A 21,806-nucleotide genomic window follows, 5' to 3' on the forward strand; every position below is an offset into this window, starting at 1 on the left:
TCCCTCTGACTCTTCCTTCCTTACATCTCCTCATCCTTGCTATCCCCTTCCTCATTGTTTTCCCCTTTCCCTTGCTTTTCTTGCTTTCTTCTTATACTGCCTTCCATCCTTGTTTCTCTCCTTCTTCCTCCCTACTTTCCTATTTTGCTGACCCCCAATGCCCCTGCTTTCCCCACTTCTTCTCCCTGCCAGTTAGTTGCCATCAGGACTGGTGCAAAAGTATTTGGCACAATAGCTGAACCTTTGCTCATGCTCCCCCCACCTTCAATTTACCTCTTGGCAGTAGCTCCAGCACAGCACTTCCTTCTTTGGCAGTGTTGGCTGACTCCCTCTGGGCCTTGTGCTGGTGGGATTTTGCTGCCCCCAAACGTTTGGCGCGCTGTTTGACTACCTAGTTCGCCTAATGGAAGCACAGGCCCTGGTTGCCATAACATAGTAACATAGTGCCCTGCTGCTTCCATACACAAGACTGAGCAGAATTCTACATTATTGTAATGTTGGTTGACTTTTCCCAGAACTGGAAAAGCAATGTGAGTGGATTAAAGATGGTGGTGGTACTGACTTTCTCAGCTAAGCTGTATGGTGCCAGAGGCAGGGAGAAACATCAGCAGCATTGACTGCACAGGTGGGGGGTAAGGGTGGGGTCAGAGAGAAAACGGCATAGAATAGCAATAACTTGGGGGGGGGGGGAGCGGTGAAATGGGAAAAAGTCAGAGAAAGCAGCAGCAATGAGAAGGAGAGAGCAGTCGAGTAGTAGCAGAGGATGCAGGGTGCAAGGAAAGAAAGACTGAATGGCTACTGCTGTATCAGTAATAATGGCAGTGATTCAGGCTTGTCTCACTTGACGTGTTGTCTGTCAAGATGATGTGTCAAACCAGAGCCAAGTATTTGGCTCAAGGCAGGTTCAAGACCGTGAAAGCTCACCTAGCTCCCTCTCTTTCTGAATATGTGTGTGTGTGTGTGTGTGTGTGTAAATTGAAAAAAATCTGAAATTGGTCAATATGTATACTGTGTGAAGTACTCAATAACATTATATAAAAAAAAATCCCAAATGGAAAAAAGCACTAATGTTTAATGTTCACCTTAAAAATAATACTTTTATTCTTAAATTACAAATGTTAAAATAAATTAGCAGTTTCTAACTTAATCCTTCCTATGTACAGTATCTTGTTACATGAATGTTCTTTGAACTGTTCACATTTACATGTTTTACAATCTTAATCTTGTATATTAAAAGAACAGGAAACAGGGGAGGGGGCAGCAGCCTGGTGAAGCAACACAGTGCCAGGGTGAAGTGACTGGCCAGGTTCAGACTTGGCAATGAGAGCTAACGAACAGATGCCATTAAGAATAGCCTGCAGTGATCAGCGGGCAATCACAGTGACAACAGAGTGCGGGCCACCACCCTACTGAAACATTAGCTGAGAGGGAAATGGATGATGGAATGCGGCTGGTGCCGGCACAGCATGCCACCACCCCACCCCAGAGAAAAAGGGAGGGTTGGACCGCAGCAGGTGCCTCAGCCACTAGAGGGGCTCAGTGGGAGTAAAGGTAGAGCAGCAGGCTGCAGCTGGACTGGCCAAGTAAATTAAGAGAAAGAGAGGAGGGATGAACAGTTCAAGCAAGCACCAAGAATGCACTTTTCATAAGCTGAGCATGCTGTTGATGCTTCTGTAGATGCAGGAGTCTGCCCCAGCAGCCCAAAGAAAGATCATGCAGCTGATTGGTTCACCAGGCTTCACAGCTACACCTGAGCTAATTGGCTCCTGACACAGCCACAGTAGATGAACTTTCCTTGCTATCTTGACCGGGTATTACACTGGACAAGTCACTGGAAAACTGGACGGTCAGTTTCAAAACCAGGCAGTTAGTCACCCTATATGTGTCCTCTCTTCAATAACTTACATTGAATTGATATTAAGTCACACAATTACTGATGAATGTGCTGCTAAGAAAGAGATGATTAAGTATTTTTATTTTCAACCAACTCACTGACTCAGATGTACTCTTAAAAGGTAATTTGGTGTTCAAATAAAATTAACCAAGTCAAAAGAAATGCCTTCACAGCTGTGTGGAAAGTATTTCTGCAAATTCTGGATGAAGCTTACTCAAGAAGAAAATGACACTTAGGCTCTGTATCTCGTTACACTGCTGGGGCCTGCTTTTATCATATTTGTTTGGTTGGCAGGGAGACTGTCGGACTCGAGAAGAGGCGATAATCTTAGGCGTAGGACTTTGCGACAATGGGTTTATGCATCACGGTAAGAAAAGTATCATACTAATCAAGCCTTGCGATCTGTTTTATGAGAATGCAAAGCTGAATGTCAGTGCATCCAAAAATAAAGCTTTTCAGAAGGCAAGTCGCTGTAGCAGAATAGAATGCTGAGAGATTACAGTAAAGCAACTGTGTTCATTCATCCAAATATTTCACGAGTGCATTTTAATGACAAATTGTCTGTCATTTTCTCTCATGTAAGCTTAGATTCTATATGTAAGCGCATATTTATTTTCCCATGTCTGTGTCACTCTGCTGTTGTATCATTTTAAACGTTGTACAGTTCTCTTGGTAAAATTGCCACAAAAATAAGTAATATAAATAACAAATACTCCTAATATTAATGTAACCATATAGAAATAACAAACACTCCCCATCACCACCACACATGCACACATACTTAATCAGGGAATTCTGTCTCATTGGAGAACAGAATCACTCAGTTTAGGCCCTTTGGTGAATTGGGGTATTCTTACTTTTGATCTTCCAGACAAGTTAATCAGCACTTGAGACGCACAATTGAGGTCCCCAAAGTCTCTTTACTAGGAAAAAGGCAAAGAAGATAATTTAGGAGTCCAGCTGCCAATTCTTCAGCAACACAAAGAATACCATAAAATGTAAACCAAACACCACTTCAGTTGAAGTTCTCTTATATATGGTAAATTTCCAAATGATGATGCCAGCAATAGTTCTCCTTTCCTCCTATGTCAGAATCTATAAACTTCATAAGAACATAAGAAATTGCCATACTGGGTCAGCCCAAGGCTCCATCAAGCCCAGCATCCTGTTTCCATCAGTGGCCAATCCAGGCTACAAGTACTGGCAAGTATCCAAACACTAAGTAAATCCCATGCTACTAATGCCAGTAATAGCAATGGCTATTCCCTAAGTCAACTTGATTAATAGCAGGTAATGGACTTCTCCTCCAAGAACTTATCCAATTCTTTTCAAAACCCAGCTACACTAACTGCCCTAACCACATCATCTGGCAACAAATTCCAGAACTTAATTGTGCATTGAGTGAAAAAGAATTTTCTCCAAACTTGCTAACTTCATGGAATGCCCCTTAGTCCTTCTATTATCCGAAAGTAAATAACTGATTCACATTTACCTGTAGACCTCTCATGATTGTATAGATCTCTATCATATTCCCCCTCGGTCGTCTCTTCTCCAGGCTGAACAGCTCTAACTTCTTTAGCCCTTCCTCATAGGGGCATTGTTCCACCCCTTTTATCATTGTGGTCACCCTTCTATTCACTTTCTCCAGTGCAACTATATCTTTTTTGAGATATGGCAACCAGAATTGTACATAGTACAACCCATAAAAGAGACTTACAATTCAGAAAGCTTCAGATGTGTGCTACTGTCTGAACAGAATCCTAATTATTTAGGGCTGTTGCTACTTCTCCTTCCCTGAAAACCTTGTTGGTTGATTCCTCAAGTCCAAGTACCAACAATTATCTACTGGCATAGTCTTTTTAGATGCCATGTCCTTCAAACCATTTCTTTCGCTGAATGGGAATTTGAACTAGAGAGTCCTGCTTTTGCAGCAGAAGAGAAAAGGTTCTGAAATTTGGCCACCTCCCTCCTGATGCTTCTGGCATATTGAGGAGGCTATAAGGTTGCAGCTTCCCCTGCTCTCCACCACCTCCATACAGTGAGAAAGGAAACTTGCTTCCTCCTATTTTAAAATCAAGCTCAGAATTCTTTCCTTACTGGCACAAAGTCACAGAACCTGTTCTAGCTAGAACATTCTCTGGACTAGAGAATTCCTTACACCTTAGAGTAGAGTTAGGCAACTCTCTCCTTTGAGTGCCTCAAGCCAGTCGGGTTTTCAAGATATCCACAATGACTATACATGCAAATTATTTGCATATATTTCATGAATATTCAGTATGGATATCTAAAAAAAAATCCAACCATCTTGTGGCACTCAAGAACCAGAGTTATCTACCCCTGCCTTATTCCATAACAGACAAAAAATAGTCTTTATATTGATAATTGATAAATTGATAAAGTTCTAAAAGTTTTGATATTCCCTGTGTAGATCAAAAAATTTGAGATACCTTTAACATATAAGGAACACATAGGGGGCTTATGCACTAAAACTTATGTTAAAAAGGTTAAAGTATTCTTGTCAGTAAAAATTGTGTGTGCATGCTAAAACTTTTTTTGACATGGGATGCACTTCTTTTTTTTCAAACCTACTAAAATGAAGTATTTTAGGGGCAGGGCTGGTACAAGAATATTTGGCACCCTAGATGAACCTCCAGGCTCACCTACCCCATCCTAACTATGGGAGGCAGCTCTAGCACAGTTTTCCCTCCTATTGGTGGCAGTGGTCACAGCTACTCCCTTCTTTGGTAGTACTGACTCTGGCACAGCAATATTGTGGGCCTCGCATTGGCTCATTTTGCTGGCCGCAATATTTTTTATTTTATTTTATTTTTTGTTTCAAAATTATATATTTTTCACAAGAACACATCCTTGTACAGAAATATTGGTGCTTACAAGAAATATGCAAAACAAAGGAAAAACATTACTTATCGTTATTATCTGCACCTAACATATAGGAAATATGGAGAGGCAGCAATAAGAGCGTTATATAGGAAATAGGAAATAAAAAAAAGATAAAGAAATGGTTACATCGAGTATTTACACAACATATAACTTACAGTTATATGCCCGCAAACGTTTGGCACCCAAGGCAGTCACCTAGTTTGCCTAATGAAAGCACTAGCCCTGGATACCCAGTTTGATTCCTGGATTGGATCTTCCACACCTCAGGTTATATGGGGCTAGGGGTGGTGCAGCGTGCCAGTGTTCGCAGCTCCTGAGGAAGAAAGTCATGGTGATCAAGAAGAGTCCATGATGCAGGGTTCTGAAAGGAGCTCCGGTGTGGGAATCACAGCCTCGGGACCACAGCAGCAATGACTTGATTAGTAACAGTGGTAGAAAGGGTTTAATAAAATAGGGGGAAAATCCCCAGGCGGTTGTGAAAGAAGGGAGCTGAAAACAAAAATGACATAAATAACAAGTGTGCCCCACCTCCCAAAAAGAAGCTTTTTTTTTTATTGGACATGCAAGATGAATGTGTTTGCTAAGCCGCAAAGTGTAGCGCATGCATGTTGCATATGGAAATCCCTCTGGCTAACCAACCCAAGGTGAAGAGGACCAGTTAGAACAAAAGATTTCAGCCCTCACCTTCATCACAAGTAGTAAAGGAGTCAGCATAACATTTCCACACCCAAATGGCCTTACTTGTCCTCTCATATCCCCCCCTCCAGAAAAAATGAAGTAAGCTCCCAGCATAAAGTACCCATGCCCTCAGCCTTTCTCCCCCAGTACCAAGTAACCCCCTCTCCCCAGCAGGTTTATCTGCCACCCTACCATGCATAATACAGCATGAGGTTAACCAGTGCCATTTTGCTAATCATCATTGGGTGAGATGGAAGGCAGCGGAGTTCTCTCCTGCCTTGCTCTTTCCTGCAGTGCCGAGAGAAGGTGTAACCCTGAGGAGACTGGGGTCTGAAAGTCCATTTGGGAGGAGGGATTTTGCTGAAGGGGGGGGGGCGTTACTTGATTTGAAGCGGGAGTTTGTGTGAGGGGGAAGGCTTCCAAGGATTATTTGATTCTGGGGAGGATTTTTTAAGAGGGCAAAAGGCTGCTGGGTGGAGTTTACTTGTGGGTGGAAGATTAGGGGCGGCAGGAGGGAAGGTTGTTGGGAGACATTATGTTGGTGCCACTAATGCCCTTATTACTTATTCACAGGGATTGCGGGGGGGGGGGGGAATGACATCCCTTGTGCTAAAATCGGCCCTTTCCCTTTGAGTCAGTTAGTGCAGGAGATTTTGACTCACAACTTGCATGCTAAAAATGTAACAGCAGTTCAAGGTAGGTGTAAATTTTAGATTTTAACGGGCATGTACAAAATGCCATTTGGAGGGCAGCTTATTTCTTGCAGGCCTGAAAAAAAACCTAATTTGCATGTGACTTTAGCTCATTTACATGCAGGTACATGGTAATGTTTTGGGGGACTAATTTAGGGCGCATGCTCTGGGATCGATATTCAGTTAACTTTTGGAAATCCTTCTATTTTGAAGTTAACCCCCCCTGCCGCTGACCGGCTAAATTTTGTGCAGGCGTATCGTTGCCTATACAAAATCTAGCCAGACAAGAGGCAGTGATGACGGTGTTCCTGGGGGAGTGTAAACTTTGGCCTGTCAGCACTGGTATGCATTGCTGGTCAGTCAAAGTTACCCGAGTTACTCTGGTCAGCCAAAAAGCAGGCTTTCGGTTAACTGGCTAACTTTTGCCCTTTAGACTGAATATTCAATCTGACTATCTTCAGGTTGAATAGCCAAAGTTAACTGGGCAAACTGTCCAGTTAATTTTGTCCATAAAAGGATGACTAAATGTCGGTCTCTAGGCTGTTAGTGCATAGTACGCTATGCTTTGTGCAGGCTAAGCAGCCTTAGTCTGCATACAGGGTTTTAAGGACCAATTTCAAAACTGTGCAAGGAGGTGCAAAACCCACAAGCACTTTTACTCACAGATTTTGCCCCAGTTATTAAAATGAAAGTATGAGCATACTTTCCCCTTGAAAACTGCCCAAGTAAAAAGTACTCCCAGAGATTTGTACTTTCTTTATTTAGTATGGGCACTTTCTCCAGCCAAAACAATGAGCGTGGGATTGAAAATGCAAAAGTCATGCGCGTTTCCACCTTGGCCAGCCTAATACCACCCAAGGAATGTCACCACAAAAATGCAAGTAAAAGTAGGCGAGGTGAGGAACTTCAAATTAAATGGCTCTTGAAAATTGGCCTCCCAGTATATAGGCCTCAGTCCCCTATAGTGTTAGAAATGCTGAATTGAGTGTGTTCACATATTCTGGCAGATTTGAGTACAAAAGCAATACTTTTGCTTAATGCTTGTTTATGGGATTTGTAACTCTTTTGCTAAAATAGGATTTTTATTGTATTCTGTTTGCTCCTAATTAGAATAATCTGTCTTCCCGAGCCTTGGACACTACATGAGTTCCAGTGTTACACCGAATCTAATTATGTACTCTATATACTCTGTGTACTAGATGTTGATATGGGTCTTGTCTTTAAAATCTGAATTTGAATTAAGTAGCATGCATGCCACTTACTATATACACGTTTTATCAATTTGCTCTTGTGTTTGAATGCACTGTTGATTGTCTTTTAAGGAGCTGACTTTGCATTTTTTGTATGAACTAGTGCTGGAAAAAAGTGAATTCAAAGATGAGCCTCTTTTGTTCCGATTTTTTGCGGATGAAGAGATGGAAGGGTCAAACATGAAGCACAGACTCATGAAGCATGATTTAAAAATTGTTGAAAATGTAATAGCAAAGTCATTATTGGTAAGTGACTACTCAAGATGCATATTTTCTTTCTGGTTAAAACAGAGTAATGAACTAATAATACAAAGTGTGTGTGTGGATATTTGCAAGCAATGGTAAAGAGGGGGGATTAACTAATCAAGAGACATGTTGAAGTTATTTCCAAGAAGACTGTACTAGGAATCAATGAGATTATGCTCTGTTCTGTATAGAATGTGCTATTTGTGGTTCATGAATAAGTCAAATGTTTAATGGATTACATGCTACCAAAATTTGTGAGATGCATAAATAGGTAAATTATCAGGAGACATTTGAACCTTGGAATAATTTTAATGCACACAACAAGGTAATTGCAGGTATTTTTCTAATACTTGGCAAGTACTGTACAAAAATGTTGAGATCAAATAATAGAAGTATCCTCAACTCTGCTGCCTGACCGGGACTTTGGCAATTAACTTCTCAAATCCTAGGAAGGTTTGGCATGCCATGTGCATTCCTTTTGGCTCAATTTGCTGTTGCCTGGGAGAGGAGCAGATTCTCTTGATGGTGGATGACAGTTGCAGATCTTCTTTCATGTCTATGGGACCTGTTTTTGGTGTTCCCATTTCTTTTCCTTCCCTTCGCTGTCCTTCAACGTTTTCCTCTCAACTTGCTCTTTTCTTTCCCTACTTCTTTTTGTAAGGATGTCACCAAAGTGTCCCTTACTATATTAATCAGAGACATCACAGAAACTAATTGTATGAAGCCAGAGAGAGTGCAGGATTGTGCAGTGCTCCCTGACATTCCCCGGTGGGAGGTGTCTTGCTAAGGAGTGTGATTTCAGAAAATGTATGTGCTGCTTTGGCTTTTCTTCCTGTCTTCTGTGCTAGGAGGGTTGCTGAGGTTGAAGGGAAGAGCACTCAAAGCCTCAGGATTTGGATGCTGCTCGAGTACTTGCAAGCAATAGAGAAGACCAGAGGCTAATGCTGGTGAAAGAGAAGGATAATCCCATGCCCCTTGATTTTCATTTGAGTGCATAGAGTGTCTTGAGAAGTGGAGTTGCTGTTTGGAGCAAGGAAGAAGGGCTGCCAAGCTAGTAACACTACTAGAGAGTCGCTGTTGAAAAGATTGTCAACAGAGATTCATCTGAAGTTTCTCCAGAGGAATTTCCAGTTTTCCTTCTGAAGGAGGAGACCTGTGTTATATGTATCAAATGGGGAAATCCTAGGGAGTGCCCCATTCTCCAAAGAGTGCCTCATATCTTATGGGCAGTGAAGAAAAAGACCCTAGAGCAGGGCTGGGCAATTCCAGTCCTCGAGGGTCACAAACCTGTCGAGGTTTTAGGATATCCTAATGAATATGCATGACATAGATTTGCATACAACTGAGGCAGAGTGCATGCAAATCTCTCTCATGCATATTCATTAGGGATATCCTGAAAACCAGACTGGCTTGTGGCCCTCGAGGACTGGAAGTGCCCACCCCTGCCCTAGAGTATGAATATTGTGCATTGACTGTGATTTAGATTTTGGATTCCTAGAGTTTATTCTTTGTATGGATGCTACCAGATCCAAGTGTATGTACTGCAAGATAGTTTGTCTGCACCAATACCCCAGAAATGATTTTTTGTGTTTTCGACAAAAGCTTCCTTTGTGCTGCGTGATATTTTACTGAAAACAGAGGTGGATTGGCCTATCGGGGGATTGGGCATCCCCCAGTGGACTGGTTGCTACTTTCACGGTTTTTTTCCCCCCAACTTCCTGGCCCAAAGAGAAACCTGCGGGGCCACGGCAGAACCTATCTTACCACGGCCTGAAAAGAGGCCTGCACGGCTGCAGCAAAGCCGATCCTGTGCAGCCATGGAAGAGCCCATCCTGCTGTGATCCAAAGAGAGGCCTGCGTGGCTGCGGCAGAGCCCAACCTGTCGCAGCTCAAAGAAAGATCCTGCACATTTGTGGCAGAGGCCATCCTGCCATGGCCCTAAGGAAAGGTCCTGCGCGGCGGCAGCAGAACCCATCCTGCTGCGGCCCGAAAAGAGGAATGCACAGCTGTGGCAGAGCCCATCCTGATGCGGCCCGAAGAGAGGCCTACGGCGCCCTCCCTGCAGGAGAAGCCAGTAGCAGTGGCCTTCTTCCGCCTCCCTTCTATCATCGAGGAGTAGTGCTGCCATCCCACAGCAGACAAAAGGAAAGCCAGAAGAAAGGGAGAGGCCTGAAAGCTAAATGTGTGTATGCTTGTTTGTATGAGAGAGAGATATCGCATGATTATGTGAGAGAGAGAGAGTGAGAGCCTGGGTGCATGTATGAGAGAGAGCAAGCCTGCGGGTGTACATATGAGACAGCCTGCATGTGTGCAAGAGAACCTAAATATGTATAAAAGAGCGACAGAGCCTGGTGAGAGACTGCACATATATGACAGAGTGAGTGGCTTGCTGTGCTTTCAGAGCATGTGTGAGAGTAAGAATGAGTGAGCCAGTGAACATGTGTATGAGTGAGAGAGAACAAGTATGCCAATGAGCATTTGTCTGAGCAAGAGGACAATTTAAAACAGTGAGCATGTGTGTGAGCCAGCATTTATGAGCCAGTCAGCATGTATGTGAGAGAGAATAAGGCGTTTTTATGAGAATGAGCATATATGTTAGAAAATGGGTATATAGAAGAGAAAGTTTTGCGTAATTCCTAATCTTGATTAATCCATAACAATCTGAGGGTGACTGGAATCTAAAATTCCCAGGTATGAAGAGCAAGGGATTTTTTTTAGCCTTAGTTTAATTATTGGGTTAATTTGATGGATCTGCTGTTTTTAAATATTTTATTGATTGAAAAGTTTAAAAACAATGTGTTATATTTTTAATCATTGGATGTTCTATTCATCAACTGCTTTGAAATATTTATTCTTTTTATGCTTTACTATTATGATTGATGGTTTATATATCTTGATTTTATTGTTTGTTGTTTAATGAGGAATGGTGATGTTTCTGCTTTTCCATCGTTGCACTATATATGAAGTCTGTCTTGTTATGGTTTTAATTAAGTTTTTGTTTGTATGTTTCTAATTATAATTTATTGTCTCTTTATTCTGTATTTGGTAAGGTGTCTGTATGTTCTGCATGTATGACTGAGGTGAGGTATTCTGCTAGCACGTAGTTTCTGTGTAGAGATCTACAACAGCTTGGCTTGTTTTGTTATCCTAATGTCAAGTGTGATGGTGTTTTAGGGCCTGCTGTAATTGAAATTTTGCCTATTCATTGGTAGGGTTGTTACTGTTTGAGTGCTGGTAGTTAGTGCTGTTATCATATGGAAGGTTTACTATATTGTAATTCAGTTTACTCAAAGCTTTCTCAAGGCCGACATGCTTTACAATATGGCTGCAGGTGCCTTTTGCAAAGTTTTCTGGTTGGTACCATAGCAGTGCATGTAAATTCTATACATGTTGTAAGTGATATTTTTACCTTAGAACATTGAATGTTCTTTTTCATGTAAAATCTGTTATTATAAATGCATAATTTTTAATTGTGGGGAAGGTAGAGCTGGGACTGTTTCCAAGGCTGTAAGGTTCACCTATGACACCTAATACCCTTGCACCAGCCCTGGCTGCACTGGTTCCACAAGAAAAAGCAGGATTCCATATGGAGCAGTGCTACTTTGGGTTAATGGCTCTCCCCAGTCTTGCAAAATATCACAATTATGGGAATCACATATAAATAAACATCTCTTATAAACACATTCTCATATCATTCATCATAACTCCAGAGTATCTATAAAATTGTTATTAAATATCAATACAAAAGATCCTATTTTTTCACTTTTTTAAGATGTTAATTCCACAATTTGCATTAAATATCATGTAAATATCACTATAAGTTGTCGCTCATAAATATTAGACACACAAGTCATATATTTCACCACTAGACATAGCCAACTGTGAACATAGATTACATGTTAAAATACATCAAAAGATGCCCTATAAATACCAAATCCCAATCCCCACACTCTCACACATACACTCAACAAGCATATCACATTCACATACTCATTCATAAAAGAGATCACCTATATAAAACAGACCCATATATATAGTCCCCTCACACAATATATATACTTTCTCTTGCTTATTAATCACCACACCCCTATAACATCAATATTTTTTAAGAATATTTTTAAAGAAATCCCTTCTTCAGTCTTCATGGATGATATGCTTGATGATGATATGCTTGATGAGTGTTTCAGAGCGGCCTCGGAGGGAACTTTTCTTCAGCCCCCCCACCTTGCCCTCCCTTCCCCTATCTAACCCACCCCCAGCCCTAACTAAATCATCCCCCCTACCTTTATTTAAAAAGTTACACCTGCCCGAGGTAGGCGTAACTTGCGCGCGCTGGCTCACCATCCCCCAGCACAGGCCGCTGTGCTGGAGGATTCAGACCCGCCCCCTTCCCGCCCCTTTTTCGAAGCCCCGGGACATACGCGCATCCCGGGGCTTGCCCGTGCCGCCAAGCCTATGCAAAATAGGCTCAGCGCGCGCAGGGGCAGATTTTTTTCAGGTTATGCGCATAGCCTTTGAAAATCTGCCCCTGTGTGAGCACATAAGCAGCAGTACAACAGTAGCATGTCTGTGTGTGAGTGTGTATGTCAGAGAGAATGAGCGAGAGAGACACACCCATATATACATTGTCTATGAGAGAGAGTATGTGTGAGGGTTTCTTTCTCTCTGACACAGACACTCGGCTGAACTCTGGGGCGGATTTTCAGAGCCCTGCTCGCGTAAATCCGCCCAAAACCGGGCGGATTTACGCGAGCAGGGCCCTGCGCGCCGGTAAGCCTATTTTACATAGGCCTACCGGCGCGCGCAGACCCCGGGACTCGCGTACGTCCCGGGGTTTTCGGAGGGGGGCGTGTCGGGGGGCGGGCCCGGTCGTCGCGGCGTTTCGGGGGCGTGTCAGCAGCGTTTTGGGGGCGGGTACGGGGGCGTGGCTACGGCCTGGGGCGGTCCGGGGGCGTGGCCGCGCCCTCCGTACCCGCCCCCAGGTCGCGGCCCGGCGCGCAGCAGGCCCGCTGGCGCGCGGGGATTTACGTCTCCCTCCGGGAGGCGTAAATCCCCCGACAAAGGTAAGGGGGGGTTGTAGACAGGGCCGGGTGGGTGGGTTAGGTAGGGGAAGGGAGGGTAAGGTGAGGGGAGGGCAAAGGAAAGTTCCCTCCGAGGCCGCTCTGATTTCGGAGCGGCCTTGGAGGGAACGGGGGGAGGCAGCGCGGCTCGGCGCGCGCAGGCTATACAAAATCGATAGCCTTGCGCGCGCCGATCCAGGATTTTAGTGGATACGCGCGGCTCCGCGCGTATCTACTAAAATCCAGCGTACTTTTGCTTGAGTCTGATGCGCAAGCAAAAGTAGGCTGATCGCGCTTCTTTTAAAATCTACCCCTCTGTGTGTAGGTATGTCTTTGGGTCTGAGAAAGAGTATGTGTCTGTCTCAGTGCATATATGCCAATAAAGTTTCTGCAATCTAAAAATCTGTTTGGGACTGAGTGTTTGTATGTCTGACACTGGCTGGCAGTGTCATTACTTGCAACTGGTTCAAGAGCCAGACTGGGAATCCGGGATATATCTGTATAAGAGGTATAAGCAGATGTGTAGGGGGCCCAACCAATTTGAATGGCTAGAACAGGGGCTGCAGCTCTGCTCACCCTGGACTAGAATGTGCTCAACTTCTTAGTTATTTAGGAAAGATGAAGTTTATTTTGGAGATATTTTGGCTCAATTCTGTCAGGTTCCAGGATTGACTTGGCGTGTTTTTGGGAGCTGTTGACACATGTGCTACAGGGAAAGGGAATGAGGATTCAGAAACCCCTGGTTTTTAAAAAATCCCCCCAGGCTGATATTTTCCTGCAATCCGCTCCTGACTGAGAGGTATAAGAAGACCCCCTACCAGCCTAAAGGCCCTGAAAGACTATAATTTTCCCTTTTATCAAAAAAGAACCTGGTAGCATTGATCCCAGCACTCCCAAGTTAGCCCCTAATCCTTACTAGCTGCTGGACCAAAGGTTATATTTTTATCAATGTTCTAAGTACCCCCCATCTTTTTGCCTTCTGAAAGGTTTTAATGATCCAAAGACAACGACAAACCTTTTCCGTAGGAAAAAAATCAGCAGAACCAGGGGTCACGATTTGAAGCTCCAGGGAGGAAGATTCAGAATCAATGTCAGGAAGTATTTCTTCACGGAGAGGGTGGTGGATGCCTGGAATGCCCTTCCGGAGGAAGTGGTGAAGACCAGAACTGTGAAGGACTTCAAAGGGGCGTGGGATAAACACTGTGGATCCATAAAATCAAGAGGCCGTCAATAAAGAGTGGATGGCTCGCCAGAATGATGGCTACTGCCTGGAGATAATACCCTTATTCAATAAACATACACATGGTTACTGTGACTCCAACATCGCTCTAAGCTACAACAGCAAGAGGAAATGTGGAAAAAAGGATTCGCACTCACAAAGCGGGGAGTAGCTGGCTTGTTACGGCGGTTACTACCCCAAACCAAATAAGCCTGATACTTCACTTTCAATGCATTTCCAGCATAGCTCTCTGCTTTAACGGCAGGGGAGAAGAAAAACTGATACTTCACGCATATCCAGCATAGCTCTCAGTTTCAACGGCAGGGGAGAAGAAAAACTGATACTTCACGCATATCCAGCATAGCTCTCTGCTTCAACAGCAGGGGAGAAGAAAAACTGATACTACACGCATATCCAGCATAGCTCCCTGCTTCAACAGCAGGGGAGAAGAAAAACAACCAATAAGGGCTGAATAACATAGTCTGGGTAAAACAAATAAGCATGGGTGTAGCTTGCTTATTGCGGCGGTTACTTCCCCTACTACCCCTAACTAATCAAGCTTGATATTTCACTTGGATGCAGCTCCATCACTGCTCTCTACATTAATGGTGGGGGTGGAAGGGAAATAGAACCAAAGGGCTAAGAGAAACAGATAAGTATGAGAAAGGCTAAGAGAAACAGATAAGTATGAGAAAAAATGTGTGAAGCTTGCTGGGCAGACTGGATGGGCCGTTTGGTCTTCTTCTGCCGTCATTTCTATGTTTCTATGTTTCATATGGACCAGTATTTTCCAACCCTGTCCTGGAGGCTCACCCAGCTTGTCAGGTTTTCAGGATTGTCACAATGAATTTGTATAAACTGCTTCTCCAATGTATGCAAATCTATTTCATGCATATTCACTGGGCCAATCCTGAAAACATTTCTGGCTCAGTGTGCCCCCAGGACAGGGTTGGGAGACATTGATGTAGGCATCACCTAGAAGATCTTCTTTCCACCTATTTTGCCCTCTTGTTGCCTCTTCTAAATTTCTTTAGACCAGCATTCAAAATTAAAAATAGTAGCTACAGGAATGGTTTCTCATGACCTTCCATAATTCTGATCCTCCTTCCTAGACTCCCCATTTCCTCTCCATATTTACTGGGGTTTGTTCATCCTGAGGTTAATACTAAAAACAAACCATACAACTGATACAGCTATGTTTATCCAGATAAGTTTTCAGGGATATCTTCAGTGGGATTAGAAATCTTGCTGAATATCCTTGAATAAAGCTATCAAGGTATACCTGCCCACATAACTTGGAAACCTAACCGACTATAGGGCAGATGCAATAAATATGCACAGAAAGCGGGCGCTGAACAGTCAGCGCCCGCTTTCCTAATGCACCAGCGCCATGCAATATTTAAATTAAGGGGTCATGTTAGCAAGGAGGCGCTAGGGTCGTTTGTGTGCCCCTAGCGCCCCCTTGCTAATGAGAACCCGATTGCACAGCCGCACAGCCAGGGGGTTGCATAAGGGGATTAGTTAGTGCCTACACAACCCATGTCCAACTGCAGGTTATACAGTGCACTTGGCTGAGCGCACTGTATTTCATCAGCACCTATGTTTTAATATTGCTGGGTAGATATCATAGTACATGTACCCAGATAACTTTAACCAACCATATTCAAAAGAATATAGCCAATGAAGTATTGATAAGTTAAAAAAATTGAGCAGATCTGCAGGCCCAATCCCCACCCCCGACCCCAATGAAACAAATGAGACCCCTCCTGGCCAAACACCCACACCACCCCCTAAGATCCCACAAAATATGGCACAAATGTTGCAGGCCTATAGGCCCAAAAGGCCCACTTTTCCTGACAACCTAAAATTGAAATGTAACATATATCACTGCCAGAAGCCCACCCTTTCCCCTTCCTCTATAAAACCCATCCTGAACCCTCTCACCCCACCCTGAATCCTCTATACCCCCTACTACAGCCGAGAACTGGGAACAAGCATCCAGCTCCCACCATATCCAGTGTTGCTTGGACAACAGCGCTGGTTGCTTAAGCAATACTCTGACTGGAACTGTGGTAGAGCAATACTCTGACAGCAATGCTGGACACACTGGAAACTGGACATTTGTTCACAGAAGGAATACGTGGATGCCATTTTCAGACACTGTGGCAGGATAGGCATCACTGGGCAATGTTCCTGCCACTTTTTTGCTACAGGATCCCCATGGAGGGGGTATGTAGGGGCCGGCAATGGGATGTTCATGGTTTTGGCTGATTTAAGGTGGATAGGAGGGAGGATTACGGGAGCCCAGCGAGACCCTGACTGGACTTGGCTCTGCCCAGCTAGGTAGGGCCCAGCTCTGGATTAGTGGTAAGGCAGAGGTTATTTATTTTATAGTTTGTTTTTTTTTTCTCAGCAAATAGTGTTGGCTATTTACTAATAACACACACTATTCCCCAAAATGAAAACATCTGGTAATTTTGGGGGTTTTGTAAGCAAGTGAGATTTGTTTCATTTGAAACTATCCAAACTGAAAATGACCATTTTAGGTTTGGATTCCTTTCATTTCAAATGACTGGATCTCTCCCACCATGACCTGATCCTTCTTTCTACCTTTAAGTCCTCTTACATTTTTTCCTTCTCTGTTCCTCTGCCTAGTCCTTCACAGACCCACCAGTCTTTTCATTCATACATGTTTATTATATACCTTTTTAATCCCATTGTTTTTTAACAATCCTCTCTTACATCTTTTATTATCTTTCATTGTCCCCCTATATACTGTTAATCTTTAATTGTTCCTCTACTCCAGGTCTTCACAAACCTGCTCTAGTGACCTTAAAGCCTTTCCAAAGAATCTTTACCCAAAACAGATTATCATAACAGTGTCATAAATATATACAATAAGGCATCATAATAAAACAACAGCAAAAAACAAAACAAAACAAAAAACAGAAAAATCAAATTTAAATAACTAAGCATAACTAAAAATATATAAGATCTTGTAAAAAAAAGATGGGGAGGGAAATTTTCAAAAGCCATTTACCTGGAAAACAAGATGCAATCTTCTTCAAAGTACAACAAATCAGCTCGGATTTTACAGTGATACAGTAAGACATTCATCAGATTTAACAATGCACCCACTTTACCCATGGGAAAAGTAGGTGGAATCAAAATTGGGGTTAGGTCGGGGAATTTTGCAAGTGGTTTGCCAGAGAAAAAGTATCTGCAGAAAAAAAGGTGCAAATCTGTGAGTAGATTTTCCCTAGGCAATCTTCAGGAGAAAGTATGTGTGTGCTTGTCCATTGAGAACTGCTGCAATGTCCACATGAGAAAGTACTCACAAACTTTGCAATGATCTGCATAGTTATGAAAATTTTTCCCAAAACGTTTTCAGGATATCCACAATGAGATAAATTAACATATATTGGGACCCAGCAGATGTTAATTTAACATACACATTCATTGTAGATAACCTGAAAACCTGATTGGCTGTGGGGTTCTGTATTTTTATCTACCCTGACTTCCTGCATTTATCATTCTAGCATCCACTGTTTCAATTTGCCTCCTTCTAACATTTATACCTACTCTATCATATATTTTTCCCTTTTTTAATCTGTCCCCTTCCTCACTTTCCCTTTTACTACCATATTTCTCTACATTCTTATCTTCTCCTTCAAACCTCTACCTATGAAATTGGCAGAATCAAACTCAGTATAAATAATTTTTCACTATTTATTTATTTATTTATTTATTTATTTAACATCTCTTTTATACCGATATCCGTTCGCACATCACATTTTTAATCCACAAGCAAGGCAAACCTAATTTTATAGAATTCATATTAAAGTCATGTCACATGTGTAAGGAGCAGGCATGTTTTGACATGTGGTACCCTAATCATTAGGGATGTGCATTTATTTGAAACAGAAGTGCAAAAAGTGATGAATGAACCTGTTTTGTTTCATTTCAAAGAAACCGAAAAATAAAAGCAAAACATTTCATCAATTTTTCATTTATCAAATAGAGTGTACTTTTCACAAGTACAGTACACTATTAGCAATTAGAAAATAGCGTTCACTGTTTTCTAAAAAGGTGTACTATTTGTTAATAGTGCACTCTATTTGCAAATAGTGTACACTTGTTTCCAAAAATGTAAAAACATGAAAAAACAAAAATAAAATATAAAAACCCCAAAACAAAAATGAACAAAAAAAGTCTAAAAAACAAAACAACTAAATGAAGATGAAAATAAATTAATGTGCACATCCCTACTAATCATTTTAAATAGTTTAAACTATTCATTACTTTGCATTTTAGCATATACCTTGTATTTTTTAAAACTCTCCTTAAGATTCCCATGCAGTCCTTAAGTTAGAAAGCATTGGGGCTTAATGATATATTGATTTTTTATTAATGGAAGTTAGGAAACTTGGTATTTATTTGTTTTACCTGCTTTTATTTTAGAGGAATGGTGCCCATAAGGTTTGTTTTATTGTGCTTATGGTATTAATTATGTTATTTCTTTATATGATGTTAAAAATGTGATAAACCTATGATGTCTGAATATTTTCTATGATGTTTGAAATTGTAAATCACTTTGGGCTATGTTTCAGAGAATAGATTCCATAAATTTTAAGTAAATAATACTTTTCATGCAGACTTCTGCAAAGCTGAATGATTCTCCAAAACCACAGCTCTCATGATCAGTGTGAAACACTTGCAATCATAAAAAGAATAAGTTAATTAATAGGCAACATTATATTATAAAACTTAGCATGATAATACACTAGTGTGTGATGGGCAAACACCATAAAATTTGATCTGTAATACTGTTGAACATATTGTATTTATGCAAGACAGTAATATTTCAGCTTCTAAGTTTCAGTGCTGGCCCTTTCAGATTAAACCTACTGACGGAAGCTATGGTTTTGCACTGGAAGACAGAAATAAGGTACCGATTGTTAAGTTCCTGGAAAAAGGCTCTAGTGCTGAGGTAATACCATTTAAGCTATAATACTATAAAACCTGCTATTATTTATGTGGAATCTAAATTGTTGCTAATCATTCAGACATAGTATTTCATGTCAGTAGCAGCTTCTTTATGATCCTAAGTATTATAGTAAAATGTTTGCATGATGTTTCATACTACAATAATGGTCAGGTTTTTCAGGGCTCGATTTTCAAAGGTATGCAGTCATGTGTCCAAGTCTAAAGTTAAACATCTCATGTTAGTTGAATGAAAAACGGGAAGGATTTTTTTTATAGATCACTAGATATCCCGTCTCAGAGCAAACCATGTCTCAGCCTAGGCTCACAAGATTTTGGATGTCTGAAAGGGAAATTAATTTTCTAAGTGTTAGACACAAAGAGGCTGATATTCACTGATACTTAGCTGGATAAGTATGGACTGAATATCCGTTCCCTTTCATCGGTCACCACTTCCCAGGATAAATACTGATCTGGCTATTTAATTAACCAGATAAGTGGCTGGTGGGATATAGGCATTTTGTTGAGGAGCTAATTATTCAACTAATTTAGGGCCTGATTTAGGGCCTGATTCATTAAGGCTTTTTTCCAATTCTGTGCCTATGGGAAAACAGCTAAGGGGAATCAGGCCCTTAGCCAGATAAATAGCTAGATAAGTAGCAATATTCAAACTTATCTGATCAAGTTAATCAGATAAGTAAGACCTGCTCAATAGGTCTAAGTAAGCCGGGTAAGACTTATCCGACTAACTAACTAGATATTAACAGAGATATTCAGAAGCTGAGTCAAGCTGCTGAATTTCATTTGTAATTAGCCGGGTAAGTCTTATCCAATTAACTTAAATATTCAGTTTTGAATATCCATGCATAAAACCTGGTTTATGCATGTAAATTGCTTTTTGAAATTCATTGGAGGTAAATGGGAGTGACATGACTATGTGAATATTTTTACATGTTCTCATAAGAAGACAGAGGGGAGTGGAGTTAGGAAGAAAAGGATACACCCACATACATTTGATTTTCATAAGCATACACTTAAATCAGAATTCATAAAGGTATACCTGCTCAAGAGCAGGTATAATTTTATGCATGCATATTGCCACTCCTACCTAGGATACCCACAAATGTTCAAAACGGAATTATCAAAACACCAAATGAGAGGGAAATAGAATGAAATCCTATTACCACACTATATTAAAGCCAAGAGACAATATCATAGGCATATGCTCAAAAATTATAATATACTGTCTCTCGCCCACAAGTCGTCAGTCTTGTGAGCAGTTTTCTTGCAATCATTTATTGTCTCTTGCACTTTTGTTTCTGAGAAAAATATATACATTTTTTTAAATTGCTCAAACACTATTTTATTAATGTATCTACTTTGTAGTTTAGACTTCCACTATTCCAACCTAATACCTAATTTAAAAAGGAATACTTAGCCAATTCAGACCCTCATCAGCCAAGATTCTGACTGGAAAAAGAATTCCATAATTTTCACCCGACATAGGCCATGTTTCGACTTTTACAGTCTTCTTCAGGGGAAATAATTTTATTGTACACCATTGGCAAAATATTCTCTTGTCCTAAAACCAAAACAATATAGTAAATCCCACACACATTCAAAACTCAACACATCCCACTATTATTAAATGTTTATCTCAGTAATATATCTACATAAACATTATCCTAATTAAATCTCAAATGACATTTCCAATACTCTCGCATTCCTTAGCGCATAATTGCATCGTACAGCTAACTCACCCGGACAGTAAATACCGTTTTTTAAAGATCAAAGCCACATCATGGCGTCTCGGCATCTAAGCTCACTGCATATTTGAAGTCTCAAGTTTAAATATCCTTCTTCTCTAACAACACTGGAAATGGTAACTCCCTTCAAGCTCCAGGACTACAAAGTAGAGATGTGAATCGTGTGATCGATCATCTTAACGATCGATTTTGGCTGGGTGGGGGAGGGAATCGGATTGTCGCGGTTTTGTTTTTTTAAATATCGTGTAAATCGTAAATCGGGGGAGGGCGGGAAAACCGGCACACTAAAACAACCCTAAAACCCACCCCGACCCTTTAAAATAAATCCCCCACCCTCCCGAACCCCCCCAAAATGTCTTAAATTACCTGGGGTCCAGTGGGGGGGTCCCAGTGTGATGTTCCACTCTCGGGCCACGGGTGCGTTGATAGAAATGGCGCCGGCGCTACCTTTGCCCCGTCATATGACAGGGCAAAAGTAGCGCCGGCGCCATTTTGGTTCCTGTCCCCCGACATCACGAGCGTAGGAGATCGCTCCCGGACCCCCGCTGGATCCCCAGGGACTTTTGGCCAGCTTGGGGGGGCCTCCTGACCCCCACAAGACTTGCCAAAAGTCCAGCGGGGGTCCTGGAACGACCTCCTGCACTCGAACCGTGTTGCCGTAATGCAAAATGGCGCCAGCCATACGGCCATATGGCTGGCGCCATTTTGCAATACGGCAATATGGCCATACGGCCGGCGCCATTTTGCAATACTCGTTATACTGTAGCTTATATTAATTAAAATAAATTATGGTTGTAAATTAAAAACATGAATTGTACAGAAAGGGGAAAGAAAAACTACTTGTAGTAAACAGTTCCAAATTACAGGCACCTTGGAAAGCATAAATGTGTCTCATGTCACAATTAAAAGTCAACACCTGAAATCTCATTTTCTTGTAGCCTGTGTGAATTTGGAGACTGTGCTCAACTTACCAATATCACAGAATAACTATTAATTATAGCAAAGTCCACATGGTTATGCATACAGAGCAGCTGTCAGATTTTAAAACTAATTTGTTTCTTCTGACATTAAGTCATCGTGTGGATAAAGAAAAATGTTCCAGGCCTTCAAGGTCTAC

General features: G+C 41.7%; 1 protein-coding gene across 1 annotated transcript in view; it reads left to right on the plus strand.

The window, feature by feature from the left end:
* The window catches only part of PREX2 (phosphatidylinositol-3,4,5-trisphosphate dependent Rac exchange factor 2), a 922,406-nt gene that overhangs the window by 357,579 nt on the left and 543,021 nt on the right, over nt 1-21,806 (plus strand). The window contains exons 15-17 of the mRNA XM_029591436.1: nt 2,189-2,261; nt 7,519-7,661; nt 18,838-18,930. Of these exons, the coding sequence (XP_029447296.1) occupies nt 2,189-2,261; nt 7,519-7,661; nt 18,838-18,930 (309 nt within the window). The remainder of the gene's footprint in view (nt 1-2,188; nt 2,262-7,518; nt 7,662-18,837; nt 18,931-21,806) is intronic.

This window comes from Rhinatrema bivittatum, chromosome 2, assembly GCF_901001135.1.
Source record: "Rhinatrema bivittatum chromosome 2, aRhiBiv1.1, whole genome shotgun sequence".
Classification (NCBI taxonomy): domain Eukaryota; kingdom Metazoa; phylum Chordata; class Amphibia; order Gymnophiona; family Rhinatrematidae; genus Rhinatrema; species Rhinatrema bivittatum.